Raw genomic sequence first — 16008 nt, 5'->3', positions numbered from 1 at the left:
ATTCTCCTATTGGTCTCCCTTTAATTTTGTTCTCCTGATGTATTGCTCCAGCTAATAGATTGAGCACAACATTGAAAAGGATTCAAGATGAGAGACAAACCTGTCTCTTATGACCTCAAGGCACTCATGTTTTCTTCTATTGAAGAAGACGTTGGCTCTGAGTTTCTCCTTATATAATTGTTATTGTGTTGAGATATGCTCCTTTTCTTACACTCTCTGGATTATTATCATGATGGTATATTGGATTTTGGCAAGGGCCTTATCTACATGTATTGAGAAGATTAGGTGACTTTTTGTCTAAGTCTGTTTCTGTGCTTTGTTAAATCTGTTGACTTGTGTATTTCAAACAATCTCTGCATCTCTGAGATAAAAACAAGTTGTTCATGGTGGATCATTGTACCTACAGTTTTCCTGCCTGGCCCACACTCAGGACAAATCTTTCTCACCTGCCAGTCCCACAGCCGCTCAGACCCAACCAAGTAAACACAGAGACTTATATTGCTTACAAACTGTATGGCCGTACCAGGCTTCTTGCTACCTGTTCTTCCAGCTTAAATTAATCCATTTCTATGAATCTATACCTTGCCACGTGGATCGTGGCTTACTGGCATCTTCACATGCTGTTTGTCATCGTGGCGGCTGGCAGTGTCTCTGACTCAGCCTTCCACTTCCCAGCTTTATTCTCCTCCTTGTCCCGCCTGTACTTCCTCCTGCCTGACTACTGGCCAATCATTGTTTTATTTACCAACCAATCAGAGCAACACATTTGCCATACAGAACATCCCAGAGCAGACCATCTTTTTGGGGTGTGTCTAGTTTAGCTTTGAAAGTTATTTTATTGAGTATTTTTGAATTTCTGTTCAAAGGCTTTTGTAAATTCTGTTGGTTGCTCTCCTGATCTGTGACATCCAGGGCTTAATATCACAGCATATAGTAAATATTCACTACATGTGAATTACAACTTTTTGGTTTTATTTTAAATTTATTTGTTTATTTCACATCCCAACCACAGCTTTCCACCCCACCTCTACTTCCTGTGTCTCTCCCTACACTGTCCCCCATGCACTACTCAGTTTCTATTCATAAAAAGGCAGGCTTCCCATGAATTTCAACAAAACATGGCATCACAAGTTCCAGTAAGACTAAACACAAATGCTTGCTTTAAAGCTGGGCAAGGGACCCAAGTATGAAGAATAGATCCCTAAAGCCAGCAAAACAATTAGAGAAAACTTCTGCTTTCACTTTTAAGAGTACTACAAGAAGGAAGATCTACCCAACTGCCACATATATGCAGAGGGCCTAGGTCAGTCCGTGAAGGCACTCTGGATGTCACTTCAGTCTCAATGAGCTCCTATGAGCCCAGGTTAGTTGAATCTGTGGGTTTTCATATGATGTCCTTGACCCCTCTGACTCCTATAATCCTTCCTCCCATTCTTCAGCAGGATTCCCCCAGGCTAGGCCTACATTTTGGCTGCAGGTCTCTGTATCTGTTTCCTTCAGGTGTTGGGTGAAGCCTGTCTGATGACAATTGAGCTAGGGCACAATCAAGTTTGTATTCTGGTTCTGGGTACCTCACTCAGGATGTTTTTTTCCAGTTCCACACATTTGCCTGAAAATTTCTTTCCTTTTTCTTTTTTTGGTTTGATTTTGGTTTTTGTTTGTTTTCAATTCTTTTATTTATTTATTTATTTGTTTGTTTGTTTGTTTGTTTGTTTTACATCCTAACCACAATTTCTGCCCTCTCTTCACCTGCCTTTCAGTCCCTCACCTCCATTCACTTTCTGTTCCCACCCCCCCATCAACTCCTCCTCCCTTTTGTATAAGAAAGGGCAAATTTTCCATGAGTATCAACAAAGCATTGCATATCAACATGGCATGTCAGTTTAATGATGTCAGTTTTTTAACAGATGAGTAATACTCCATTATGTAAGTGTACCACATTTTCTATATCCTTTCTTGTGTTGTTGGACATCTAGCTTGTATTGAGGTCTGGTCTGTTATGAAAAAAGTAACTCTGATCACAGTTGTGTAAGAGTCCTTGTGGTACGATTAAGCGTGCCTTGGTATATAGCCAAGATTGTTATAGCTGTGTCTGGAGGTAGATGGATTCTCAATTTTTTGAGAAATCTCCATAGTGATGTCCAAAGTGGTTGTACAAGTTTCCACTTCCACCACCAAGAGAGAAGTGTTCCTATTGCTCCACATCCTTTCCATCATGAGCTGTCACTTTGGTTTTAGGTCTTAGCCATCTTGATAGGTGTAAGATGGACTCTATTGTAACTGTTTCTTGGCCATTTGAGATTCTTCTACGGAAAATTCTCTGATTAGATCTGTATCCTGTTTTTAATTGTGTTATTTGGTTTTTTGATGTGTAATTTCCTGACTGTTTGTTTATATATTTTGGAACTATTTTCTCTTTTAGAAGTGAGGTTGGTGAAGATCTTATCTCATTCTGTAGGCTGTCATTTTTTTCCATTGATGGTGCCCTTTGCCTTAGAAAAGTTTTTCAGTTTCTTGAGGCTCCATTTGTTAATTATTGACCTTTGTGTCTGCTCTACTGGTATTCTATTCAAAAAGTTGTCTCATGTGCCAATGGATTCAAGATTATGTCCCAATTTCTCTTTTATCAGGTTCAGTGTATCTAGATTTATGTTGAGGTCTTTGATCCACCTGGACTTGAGTTTTGTGCAGGATAATACATAGGAATCTATTTGCAGTCTTCTACATGTCAACATTCAGTTATAGCAGCACCATTTGTTGAAGACGCTTTCTTTTTTCCATTGTATTATTTTGGCTTCTTGGTTGAAATTCAATATCCATACATTTATCGATTTACTACTGAGTCTTTGATTCCATTCCAATCAAATACTGGAGCTAATAGACATTATAACTCACATGGACCCAACAGAGCTCCTGAGACCATTTCATCCAAACACAAATGAAGACATTTCTCAGCACCTCATGGAACACTCTCCAAATTGACAACATATTCAGTCACAAAGCAAGTTTCGTCAGATACAAATAAATTGAAACACACTCCCTGAATCCTATCAAACTGCATGGATTAAAGTTGAATTTCAACAACAACAGAAACAACGGAAAGTCTAAAAATTCATGGAAACAGAACAACTCTCTAGTGAATTACCACTGGGTCAAGGCAGTGATAAGAAAGAAATTAAAGACTTCCTCAAATTCAATAAAAGTGAATGCACAACATATTCACATGTATGGAACACATTGCAAGTGTTGTTAAAAGGAAAGTTCATAGCACCAACTGCCTTCATAATGAATTTTGAGAGATCTCATTTTAGAGACTTAAGAGAACACCTGAAAGCTCTGCAACAAGCACACCAAGAGGAGTAGACTGCAGGAAATAACTGAACTGAGGGCACAAACCCATAAAATAGGAAGAACTTATCTAATGAATTCAATTTAGAGGATAGCACTTTCACAACATCCATTACAGAAACAGACTCAAGGACAAATAGCACATGATTATGTCATTAGATACAGAAAGGGTCTTTGACAATATTGATCATCTCTTTATGATAAAAATCTCAGAGAGTCTAAGAATGAAAGGGACATATTTCTGCATAATAAAGCCAATAAAAAGCAAACACACAACTAACATTTTGTTAACACTCAAATCCTCCCTTCTAAAATCAGGAACCTGACAAGGATGACCACGCTTCCTCCTTCTGTTCAATATAGTACTAGAAGTCTTAACTAGAAGAGTAAGACAAGAGAAGATACAAGAAAGGAACCAAGAGGTGAAAATATTTTCATTTGTAATAATATGATTCTATAAAAAAATATATTTTGCCCAGAAAACTCCAATGGCTGATAAATACATTTAGCAAAGTAACAGGTTTTAATCTGAGCCTCCAAATCAGTAGCCTACCTAAAAATACTGCACGTACTGAGAATAAAATCAAGAAAATCATGCTATTCCAAATAACCTCAAAGTGTAATGAATTAGGATAAATGTCACCAAAAAGTGAAACTTTTACAATGAAAGCAGTAAGAAAGTGAAAATAAGAAATTGAAGATGTTACGATAACTTGCAAAGACCTTCTGTGATCATTATTGTAGGGTTAATATTGTGAAACTGGTCATCCTAGTAAAAGCGATCTGTGGACACCACATGATCCACATAAAATTTCCAGTTCAATGTTCATAGAAAATGAAAAAGAAATTTTAAATCCCAAACGGAAACACAAAAGACCAAGAATAGCTGAAACAATTTTGAACCATGAAACAAAAACAAAGCAAACTAAAAAGAACAAAAACAAAAACTATGGAAGCATCACCATTCCAGATTTCAAGTTACTATAACCAATTGAAATAATAAATAGAGTATGGCAGTGGCCCCCAAACAAACATTGATTGGTGGTAGAAAACTAAGGACCCACATATAAGCCCACAGTCCTGCAGTCTCTTAATTTTTGTAAAAGAGGCCAAAGATTCACATTGTAGAAAACAAATGGTGCCAGTCACATTGGACAGATTGGACTATAGGTGGATGAATGAAGTTAGAGCCTTATCTCTCACCCTGCATAAAACTCAGCTTCCCATGGTCCACGTATCTCAACACAAGGCCCAAATGGTACAGATTAATGATTAATTCTTTGGTACAGCTAAATACTTTCTGAGCAGGTCACTGGTACAGACACTATAAACAAGTAATTACCAAAGTAATAAATGGGACCCCATGAAACTAAAAATCTTCTGTGCAGCAAAGGACACCACAAAGTGATTGACAAGGCAGCATGGAAGAATGGCTAAAAGTCTTTCCACATTGTACACATGAGAGAGGGTATGTAGAATATAAAGAATGCATTGTTACTTCAAAAACTGATCCGTGATATTCACATTGAGTCTTGTCTTTACCCAGGTGTGTAAATACATTAAAAATAGAGCAATTACAATGATCAGAAATTTACTTACTATACATCAAAGGAAATATTTAGCAATGTCATGGGATTCTAAGAATACTTTGTAATTAAGAATAGATTAAATGCTTTCATTTTATTACTCAATTATTAATCTTTTGACTGAATAACGTGGTTTAAAATGTAGCATGTGGGTCTATGGCAAAGTCATTGAAGCAAACAATAGAAAATGAGAAATTTAAATTTAAATTTTACGTACAAATTCTTGATTTTCTGCACGCTTATCAAAACTTCTCTCATTTTCCACTTTAAATTCTGTTATTTCTTCTTCTAGTTCTTCTGAAAATATTATATCTTTTACATAAAAAATATGAACAACAGTTAGGCAAAATAATACTCTATAAAAATAGAAGTAATGTAAAGTTAGAGTTTTATTTTTTTATATGTTATTTCAATTAACCACATGCTATAGGTGTATATTTACATCCTCAAGAAAACTTGTAATTGTAGACAAATCAACACTTGGACAGGTACTACATATTGGCCAGTTTTGAGTCATACATGCTTCATAGGATTTGTTAGGAAACTCATAAATGACCTATATGCTTACATCCACATATGAAGGAACTGTGGAAAATAACACTTTCATCCTGTAAACTATCCTTGCCTTGCAAGAGTAACTTAAGTAACTCACTGTTCACTTCCCCCAAATGGTACTTGGTTTACCACACATTTTTCTGTGAACAGGATAACAGGCTTTTGCTCTGCTCCTTTTTTTTTTTTTTTTTTTGGTTTTTCGAGACAGGGATTCTTTGTGTAGCTTTGGAGCCTTTCCTGGAACTCACTCTGTAGACCAGGCTGGTGTCGAACTCACAGAGATCTGCCTGCCTCTGCCTCCCAAGTGCTGGGATTAAAGGCACCACCGCCCGACAAATTGCTCTTTTATGACTCACTTTATCACATGGAGTCATTCTGTACTGTATACCCTTTTTTTTTCCCAAGAAAAATGGGTATTGCTGTAGCTACCCTAGCTTAAGATAATGCTTAAACTCTTCTTTTCGACTTCAACTTGAACCCACTTTGTTACAGTTGTATCCGTTTTTCTCCTTGACATGTAGGAACTATATTAAAGGTTGTTCTAAGATCCGAAGATCTCATTTGCTTTCGTTTCCTGTTTTCTTTAAATTACTTTGTGTGATTCTGATAGGTTTTGACTTTTAAGTTTTGAAAGTAAATAAGCCATTGCAGACATGGTTTCTTTACTGATATAAACACAGAGAGATGAGTTTCAGACAATAGAGTACAGAGAAATGAAAAGGTGTAAAAGCAAACAAGATGTGCATATAAGTAATGAGATTTTCAATGACTGAACTGCCGTATGCGAGTGTACCCTCATTTATTGAAATAGATTATAGATATGGTTTTAAAATGCCATTCCTATTCCTTGTAAATCAATTACAATGCTTTGCAGATGGAGGAAGGCAGTGCGCTATGAGTTATAAACAACACAAAAATTGATTTTCTTTTCTGAAGATGTGGTATATTGATGTTTGTCCAGCCCAGAACAGAATCTCTGAGCTCAACATGTCTCTGCCCTGACCTTTCAGGGAGCTTTACTATAGGTGTGCGTTTTGAGACCTAGGTGTCCAGAAATGATGTTCAATCTTTGAGGAAGTCACATATGTCTCATGATTGACTTATAGAAGTCACTAATAAACAGGGAATTTGCACACTGGAAAGGTTAAGGTGAGTGAACCTGAGTATTAAACATTGAAGCTATGCTTACATTTACTAATAATTCATATTGTCTTTGTGAATGTTTTTGAAGCATGTCTGCCACCAGTGAGATGGCATTGCTTATGTCAAACACTATCATCACCATCATCAAGATATAATGGGCATCAGGAAGTCTGTGTGCATTTGAAAATTAATAAAATAAACTGATCAGAAGAATGTGACATACGAAATTTACCTGGTTGAGATTGGTGTGGTAGAGACTCAGGTTTGGAGATTGGACGTGAATAATCCCTCAGCTGAATGGATTTTCAAATGAGATACTTAATTAATATTTTGGAATTCAATAAATATTAATCATTTAATATAAATATTAAAAGTCATTTACCTCTGGGTGAGGACATTTTTCAGCCCACACTGAAAGAAAAAGGATAAATTTATTAATCTCCTACACAATGGGAACTACAAAAGTAACTCTATATAGGCTTTGGATGGCAGTGAGTTCTTATTCCCTTCTTCCTAAATAAACACCTATTAGTTTACTGGTTAGGACAACAGCTGACAGAAATGACTGAGACATTCTAAAAGCAATCTATAGATTCAATGTAATCCTCATCAAAACTACAACATAATTAGTCAGAGAAATTGAAAAAAAATAACCACACCAGCATGAAAAAGCCTTTCAGCTCCACATAGAAATAAAAATAAATGAACAAAGAAAAAACCCTGGAGAGAGGTAAAACAAACCCCAATACAAAAAGAGTGGAGAAACCACCACCCCAGATTTCATGATTTTTACAGGTCTAGAGTAATAAAAACATCATGGTTTTAGCATCACAGTATACGTGTTGATCAATGAAATCAAACTGAACACCAAACATAAGTCCACACACCTATGGACACTATTTTTGATAAAGAAACTAGAAAGACACGCTGGAAAAAAACAGCTTCAATACATGGTGCTCACCACACTTTATGGCTTCAAGAAGAATTCACAGAGAACTATATTTCTAACCATGAATAAAACTCAACTCCAAGTGGATCAAGGATCTCAAAATGAGACCAGAGACCCTGAATAAGACAGAAGACAAAGTGTGTAATAGGCTTGAACTGACTGGTACAGGAAAAAAAAAAACTTTCTGAATAGGACAGCTGTGGCACAGGCACTAAGACCTACATTTAATAAATGGGACCACATGAAGCTAAAAGCATCTTTAAGGCGAGGTATGTATACCAGTTATGGGATTTTAAATAATCACTCCACCATATGATAGTATTATTGAAATAAATTATAGATATGAATTCTAAGTACATTTCCTATTTCTTGTTACTAAACTACAGCGCAGTACAGATGAAGGTAAGATATACATTATAAGTTCTAGAACAAAACAAAACTTGATTTTCTTTCCTGAAGATGTGGTATACTGCTGGCTGACCAGTGCAGAACAGAATCTCTGAGTTCACACATGTCTTTGCTTTGCCCTTTCTGGTAACTTTGAGTACGACAGGTGTTCATTCTGAGACCCAGGTATCAAGAAATCATAGTCAGACACTGGAGAAATCTTATTAGTCTCAAGATTGACCTCTATAAGTAACTAATAAGCAGAGAGTTTGCACACTGGAAAGGATAAAGCCTTAGATCATGAGTATTAAACATTAAAGCTGAGCTTATTTTGCAAATATTTTATATTTCCAATGTAATATATTTTCCAGCATGTATGCCACTATCAGATGGCATTGCGTATGTCAAATTCTATCTTCACCATCATCAAGATATAATTGGCATCGGGAAGACTGTGTGCTTTTGAAATTTATTAAAATACCTTGATCAGCCGGGTGGTGGTGGCGCATGCCTTTAATCCCAGCACTCGGGAGGCAGAGCCAGGCGGATCTCTGTGAGTTTGAGGCCAGCCTGGGCTACCAAGTGAGTCCCAGGAAAGGCACAAAGCTACACAGAGAAACCCTGTCTCAAAAAAAACCTTGCTCAGGAGAATGTGACTTATAAAATTTACCTGCTTGAGATTGCTGTGTTTCAGACTTGGGTTTGGAAATTCGATGAGAATAATCCCTCTGCTGAATGGATTTTGAAATGAGATATTTAATCAGTATTTTGGACTTCAATCAAGATGTAATTATTCAATATTAATATTAAAAAGCATTTACCTCTGGGTGTGGACATTTTTCAGCCCAAACTGAAAGAGAAAAATGTAGAGTCAGTCTCATGCACAGTGAGATCACCAAAACTACCTTTATGTAGGCTTCAGATGGCAGTGAGATTTCATTCCCTTCTTTCATAATAAACTCCTATTATTTTACTGCTTAGGACAAAAAGTGACACAAATATACCGAAACTTAGCAAAGCAACTTAAAGATTCAGTGCAAGAGCCATCAAAATTCTAATATAATTTGTCAGAAAAATTGAAAAAAAGAAAAACCAACCACAACAGCATCTAAACACCTTTCAGGTTCATATGGAAATCCAAAAAATAAAAATAAAAAAATAACAAACCAAACAAAAGAATGGAGAGACTCCACCAGCTCAGATTGGACCAAGAGGTGAGTCCCTGTTCTCCTAGGTGCAGTTACAGGCCAGCAGGCAACACTCCTGCAGGCAGGTCTGATTCCAACCACCCCATCTGATCCTTTATTCACAAGTCCTACTCTGTCCCTCTAAGCCTACCCACCACACCAAGACTGCAGCTGCTCCCTGAGACACAGACTCTGCTAGCTCCAATTGAACCAAGAGGTGAGTCACTGTTCTTCCAGCCGGTCACCCAGCCTCTAGGCCTTAGGCCCAGGGGCACAACCCATGCCTCCATTCCCCCACCCATTGCAGCCCCAATTTCAGGCCAGTTGGAAAGTCTCCTGCAGGCAGAACTAACTACCTCCACTCCACATAAGACTCTGTTATCTACAAGTCCCACTTGCTCTCCCAAATCCACCCCTCCCCCAAGACCATAGCTGTTCCCTGAGACACAGACTTGGCTGGCTCCCACTGGACCAAGAGGTGACTTACTGTACTCCCAGACGGTCACCCTGCTTCAGAGGCACAACCCAAGCTCCCTTACCCCCACCCATTGCAGCCCCAGTTGTAGGCCAGCAGGCAAGACTCCTGTGGTGAGGTAACCCAGGCTCAGAAAGACAAACATGATATGTAATCACTCATCAGTAGATATCAGATGTAAAGAAAAAAATAATCAGACTACAACCTACAGCTCCAAAGAAGCTAGGAAACAAAGAGCCTAAGAGGGACACACGGATTGCCATGGGAAGGAGAAACAGAGGAGATCTCCATGAGTAAAGTGGGGATGGGAGGCAATAAAGGGGATGGGATGGAGGGCATGATGGGATGGCTGAGCTGGGGGAGGGACAGATTGGGAGAGCAATGAAAGAGATATCTTGATAGAGGGAGACATTATGGGGTAAGGGAGAAACCTGGTGCTAAGGAAATTTCCAGGAATCCACAAGGATGACCCGATTAGAAGACTGGCAATAGTGGATAGGGTGCCTGAACTGGCCTACCCTGGTATTCAGATTGGTGAATTCCCTAACTGTCACCCTAGAGCCTTCATCCAGTAATTGATGGAAGCAGATGCAGAGATCCACAACCAAGCACCAGGCTGAGCTCTGGGAGTCCAGTAGAAGAGAGGGAAGGGGATTATATGAGCAAGGGGGGCGGTGTCAAGATTATGTAGGGAAATCTACAGAGACAACTAAACCATGTTTGTAGGAACTCAGGAACTTTAGACCAACAGCTGTGGAACCAGCATGGGACGGGACTAGGCCCTCTGCATATGGGAGACAGTTGTGTAGCTTGGTCTGTTTGGAGGCCCCCCGGTAATGGGATCAGGATCTATACCTGGTGCATGAGCTGGCAATCTGGAGCCCATTACCTAGAGTGGAATGCCTTGCTCAGCCTTGCTGCAGTGTGGAGGTGCTTGATCCTGCCTCAACTGAATGTACCAGGATTTGCTGACTCCCCATGGGAGACCTAACACTTTTGGAGGAGGGGCTGGGGGTATACTGGAGGGGAGTTGGAAGAGGGATGAGAGGGGCGTCTGTGGTTGGTATGTAAACTAAAATTTTAAATAAAAAAGAACAAAATAATGAAAAACAACACTGAATAGAGATAAAAGGATACTTAATATGAAAAGAGAATGGAGAAACCACTATCTTAGAGTTCATGTTTTGTTACAGAGGTAGACTAATAAAAACAGCATGGTTGTAGCATCACAATAGACATGTTGATCAATGAAATCAAACTGAACACCAAATGGAGGTCCACACTCCAATGGACACATGATTTTTCATATAGAAACCAGAAAAATGCACTGGGTAAAAAAACATCTTCCACTCATGATAGTGAAATAATCTTGATTGCTGCATGGAGAAAACTGCACAGAGATCTGTATTTACTACCCTAAATAAAAACTTAATTCCAAGCTGGGCGTTGGTGGCGCACGCCTTTAATCCCAGCACTCGGGAGGCAGAGCCAGGCGAATCTCTGTGAGTTCAAGGCCAGCCTGGGCTACCAAGTGAGTTCCAGGAAAGGCGCAAAGCTACACAGAGAAACCCTGTCTCGAAAAAACAAAACAAAACAAAAAAAAAACAAACTTAATTCCAAATGAATCAAGGATCTCTAAATAAGACTAGAGACACTGAATATAACAGAAGAGAAAGTGTGTAATAGGCTTGAACTCATTGGTACAGGAAAAGACTTTTTGAATAGGACACCTGTAGCACAGGCACTAAGACCCACACTTAATAAATGGGACCACATGAAGCTGAAAGTTTCCTATGGCAAGATATCTATGTAAGCTTTGGGACTGTCAATGACTGCTCCACTATATGATAGTGTATGCTGTGTTATTGAAATAGATTGTAGACAAGAATTCTAAATGCATTTCCTATTCCTTGTAATTAAATTACAATGCACTATGAGTGAAGTGAAGCAGTGTACTATGAGTTCTAGAGCAACACAAAAACTGATTTTCTTTTCTGAAGATATTGTACATTGCTATTTGTCCAGTCCAGATCAGAATCTCTGAGCTCAAACAAGTTTCTGCCTTGTCCTTACAGATAGCTATGTGTGTGGGTGTGCATTCTGAGATCCATCAGGAAATTATGGTCACACACTGGGGCAGTCTCATTAGTCTCATGATTGACTTCTACAAGTCACTAATAAACAGAGATTGCACACTGGAAATGAGAAGGCAGTCCAACATGAATATTAAACATTGAAGCTGAGCTGATATTTCTAAATGTTTTATGTTGTCAATGTAATAATTTTGAAGCATGTATGCCACTAGTGAGTTGGCATTGCTTGTGACAAAACCTTCCAACATTATAGTCAAGATATAATTGGCATCAGGAAGACTGTGTGTATTTGAAATGTATTAGAATAAACTGATCAGGAGAAAGTGACTTACAAAATTTACCTGTTTGAGATTGCTGTGTTTCAGGCTTGGATCTGGAGACTAGATGACAAAAATCCCTCAGCTATTTTGAAAAGAGACATTTAATCAATATTTTGGATTTCAACAATATATAATTATTCAATATAAATATTAAAAGGCATTTACCTCTGGATGCGGACATTTTTCAGCCCAAACTGAAAGAAAAAGAAAGTATAGTCAATCTTATGCACAATGAGAATTCCAAACCTACCTTTATGAAGGCTTCAGAGGGCAATGAGTTCTAGTCCCTTCTTTCAAAATAAACATCTATTATTTTACTGGTTAGGAAAGCAGCTGACAAGAAATATACTGAAATATATCAAAAGAAATCTATAGATTCAATTTAATTCCCATCAAAATTCAGAGAAATTTAAAAAACAACCACAACAGCATCAAAAAGCCTTTCAGGTTCATATGGAAATACAAAAACATCTTGGATAGATTTAAGAAGATTCTCAATACTAAAATACCCTGGAGAAATCACTATCCCAGATTGCATGTTTTGTTACAGAACTAGAGTAATAAAAATATCATGGTTCTATCATCAAAATAGACATGTTGATCAATGAAATCAAATTAATGTCCAAACACCTATGAATACATGATTTTTCATAAAGAAACTAGAAGTACACCCTGAATAAAAAAATAGCCTCCATACATGGAGATTACCAAACTTCATGGATACATGAAGAAGAATATTACCCTGAACAAAACTCAACTCCAAATGGATCATGAATCTCAAAATAAGACTAGATACCCTGAATATGACAGAAGAAAAAGTTTTTAACAGGCTTGAACTCACTGGTACAGGAAAGACTTCTGAACAGAACACCTGTAACACAGCACTAAGACCCAAATTTAGTAAATGGGACCACAGGAAACTGAAAGCTTCTTTATGGCAAAGGACACCATCATCAGGCTACATAATAGGAAAAGAACTTAATCATTTAAACCTCTAACGTACAGTTAGTATCTAAAATACAGAAAGAAGAAAAATTGGACTCCCAGGAAACAACTAACCCAGTGACAATGGTGTTCAGGAATACAAAGACAATTTTTAAAAGATAAAACACAAACTGCTGACAAACTTTTAAGAAACGCTCATCATCTTTCTTTATCAGAAGAATGCAAACCAAAAGTACTTTGAGATTTCATTTTACTCCTGTCTGAAGGGCGAAGTTCAATTAAGCAAATGACAACTCATGCTTGTGAGGATATGACGAAAATGGAACACTTGCTCATTACTGATGAGAACGTAAACTTTTACAGCCATTAAGGAAATGACTCTGGCATTTTTTCAGGAAGCTGGCTACTAATCCTTCTCTAAACCCACCTATACATCTATCTGGCATATACCCAAAGGACTCTGTATCCTACTACAATAAATACCTGCTCATACATGCTCATTATTGACTATTTACAATAGCCAGATTTAGGAAACAGTTTAGATGTCCTTTAACTGGCAAATATATAATGAAACTGTGGTGAACTCACACAATGGGGTGTTTTGCTTCTATCAAAAAAAGGAAATTAGGAAATTTACATATAAATGTATGAAGCTAGAAAAAAATCATCACGAATGAGGAGACCCAGATCCAAAAGTCAAATACTGTATAATTTCCCTTATATGTGAGTGTTAGCATTTAAGTCTTCAACATGTGTGCTAAAATCCATATAACCACAGAGACTCTGCATCAAGTAAGGGACTGCTTGCAAGGATCATTCAAGTAAAGGGAAATAGAATATATAATTGTAGAGAGACAGTGGGGGGAAGGGCGATGCAAGTGAGAGGTTAGGGTAGGAATATGGGGATGGACAATTTACTAAAGTCCACATGAAAAACCATATGGAAACATACTACTGTAGAAGATTTCTAAATACATATGCATATAAAATAAATCCAAATGGAGTCTCCAAATAAAAGAGGAGATAAAGCCCCAATTAGACATCTTTTGCTAAACATGAAACCTTCAGTTATACCTAGTTGAGTCAATGGACAAAGGGGCACCTTAGGTATCTCAGGTAGAAGAGAACTCAGAGATCCTTCTGGGACTATCTCAATTTTACACATCGCTCATGCTTATTGACATATGGGGCTTATTACCACTTTTGTTGTCTTTTACTTAAGTGTAAATTTATTCAGTGATTTCTTTTGGTAGCACAACATACCGGCATTTGTCTTACATAAAGTCTCTTCATGATGACTCTTACCTTGAATTATTTCATTTTCTTCTGGACCATTTCCTACGTTGGATGACTGGGCAGCTTTCTGCAGTGGATTAGGGTAAAACACACTCTGTCACATGATATTAGTAATGTAATTCCAAAAGGTCTTATTTTCTATTTCTGAACATACCATGATACTAGACTTTAAGAAAATTGTTCATGAGAATATATGCAGTATCTATCAAAGACCATTTGAATGGAGAATCTTATATACACAGTCAAGTTTAAGTCTTTCATTTCCCAATTACATACAAGAAATATAGAATAGAGGGAAAACATCCATAGACAGAGTAATGCCTGATGTGCATGTATCAACAAAAGTAATTATTTTATATTATAATGTATAAAACTAATTTGCTCTTCTTAGTAAAGTTGGAGGATGTTAATGACACAAATGTTCACATTTTTAGTAGGGCCACTCCTCTAGGACACGATTAACATTAATCATGAGGTGTTATACAATGACATTATTTGTGCGGTTAGGCTTGATAGGAGATATGTATTATGTTAAAAGCATTCATATTGTATCATGCTGATTGTGTAGGGATCAAGGCAGAATGTGATTAATTTTGGTAAAAGTGAACAAACAAAACTGACATATTTTGTTAATTTCTTATAGAAGGCAAATCTGGATCAAAATAATAAGCAGACAAGTTTTTATTTCCTATGTTACCTTTAGACAATAACATTAGACCATTATGCAGTTTTAATATAGAAATGTTTCTCAGTGAACAGAAATCTTCCCTAAACACCATTTCACATTTTTTGCACGTTTAATAGAATAAACAAATCTTACTTTCTCATCCCTCAAGAATTTTAAAAGTTATGAGAATAAGTTGTCCACTATTCTATATGTACAGTAATGCCATCCTATTTGACAGTTCTGAGTGGACACTCCCTCATCTTCTAAAACATGTTAGGCTTCATACTTTGATCTCTGACGACAAAATACCATTCTCACTCCTACCCTGTATTAACAACAATCTTACATAACTGTCTCTCTGTACCATATGTTTTCTTTATGACAAAATACACCTATCTGAACTAAAACAATTGCTTTTTACTTGTTTTGTCTTCTATTACTATAGCATAGGCTTCCCTCTGAAATTCTCAGTTCTTGATTTCTCAACATAGAGTAGATACTGACTATACAGATTTATGTAGGTTTAAAACATTAAAAATGTCTTCACAACATACTCATACTTCAGTAAGTACCTTACATTGTATTTTGTCTCTGAACAGATTGTGTAAAAGGCAAACTATAGTGTCTTGAATCTATTTGAATTCTCTACATTAACTCAATTCCCAATATATATATATATATATATATATATATATATATATATATATATATATATTCATTAAGCACATTGGACAATAATGTGGAAATAACTAATTTTTTTCATTGAATTGAGCAAAATAGTTGAGTTTTTCCTTCACAATTAAGCCTCTTTTATGGAATCAAAAAGTCCTTCTATTGGCAGATTAGTTGATTATATGTCCATATATCTTCTCAAATGAGGACCTTGAAATAACCCAATGATCGTAAGGAAAAAATTTCTCCTTGACATAACTGAGTATAATCATCACATAACAAATTTAGTTTCTGCAGGAAGAATCAACTTTATGAAATAAATCCAACTCTGAAGTCCATAATTTTTTAGCATCCACTATTTTAAATAGAGAGCCATAAGATTCTC

General features: G+C 37.0%; 1 protein-coding gene across 8 annotated transcripts in view; it reads right to left on the bottom strand.

Moving 5' to 3' along the window:
• LOC131912936 (POTE ankyrin domain family member B-like) overlaps positions 1 to 16008 on the bottom strand; it is a 69854-nt gene that overhangs the window by 21530 nt on the left and 32316 nt on the right. For 7 of the 8 annotated variants that reach the window (XM_059265233.1, XM_059265229.1, XM_059265231.1 and 4 more), the window contains 8 exons: positions 14294 to 14351; positions 12209 to 12237; positions 12065 to 12125; positions 8790 to 8818; positions 8639 to 8699; positions 7015 to 7043; positions 6865 to 6925; positions 5152 to 5246 (listed from right to left, as the gene is read on the bottom strand). In XM_059265233.1, the coding sequence (XP_059121216.1) occupies positions 5152 to 5246; positions 6865 to 6925; positions 7015 to 7043; positions 8639 to 8699; positions 8790 to 8818; positions 12065 to 12125; positions 12209 to 12237; positions 14294 to 14351 (423 nt within the window). The remainder of the gene's footprint in view (positions 1 to 5151; positions 5247 to 6864; positions 6926 to 7014; positions 7044 to 8638; positions 8700 to 8789; positions 8819 to 12064; positions 12126 to 12208; positions 12238 to 14293; positions 14352 to 16008) is intronic. The other variant, XM_059265228.1, reaches the window with a different exon arrangement.

The sequence above is a fragment of the Peromyscus eremicus genome, chromosome 6 (genome assembly GCF_949786415.1).
Source record: "Peromyscus eremicus chromosome 6, PerEre_H2_v1, whole genome shotgun sequence".
Lineage (NCBI taxonomy): Eukaryota > Metazoa > Chordata > Mammalia > Rodentia > Cricetidae > Peromyscus > Peromyscus eremicus.
The sequence above is the reverse complement of the archived record's forward strand: the minus strand, read 5'-3'. Positions and strand labels throughout refer to the sequence as shown.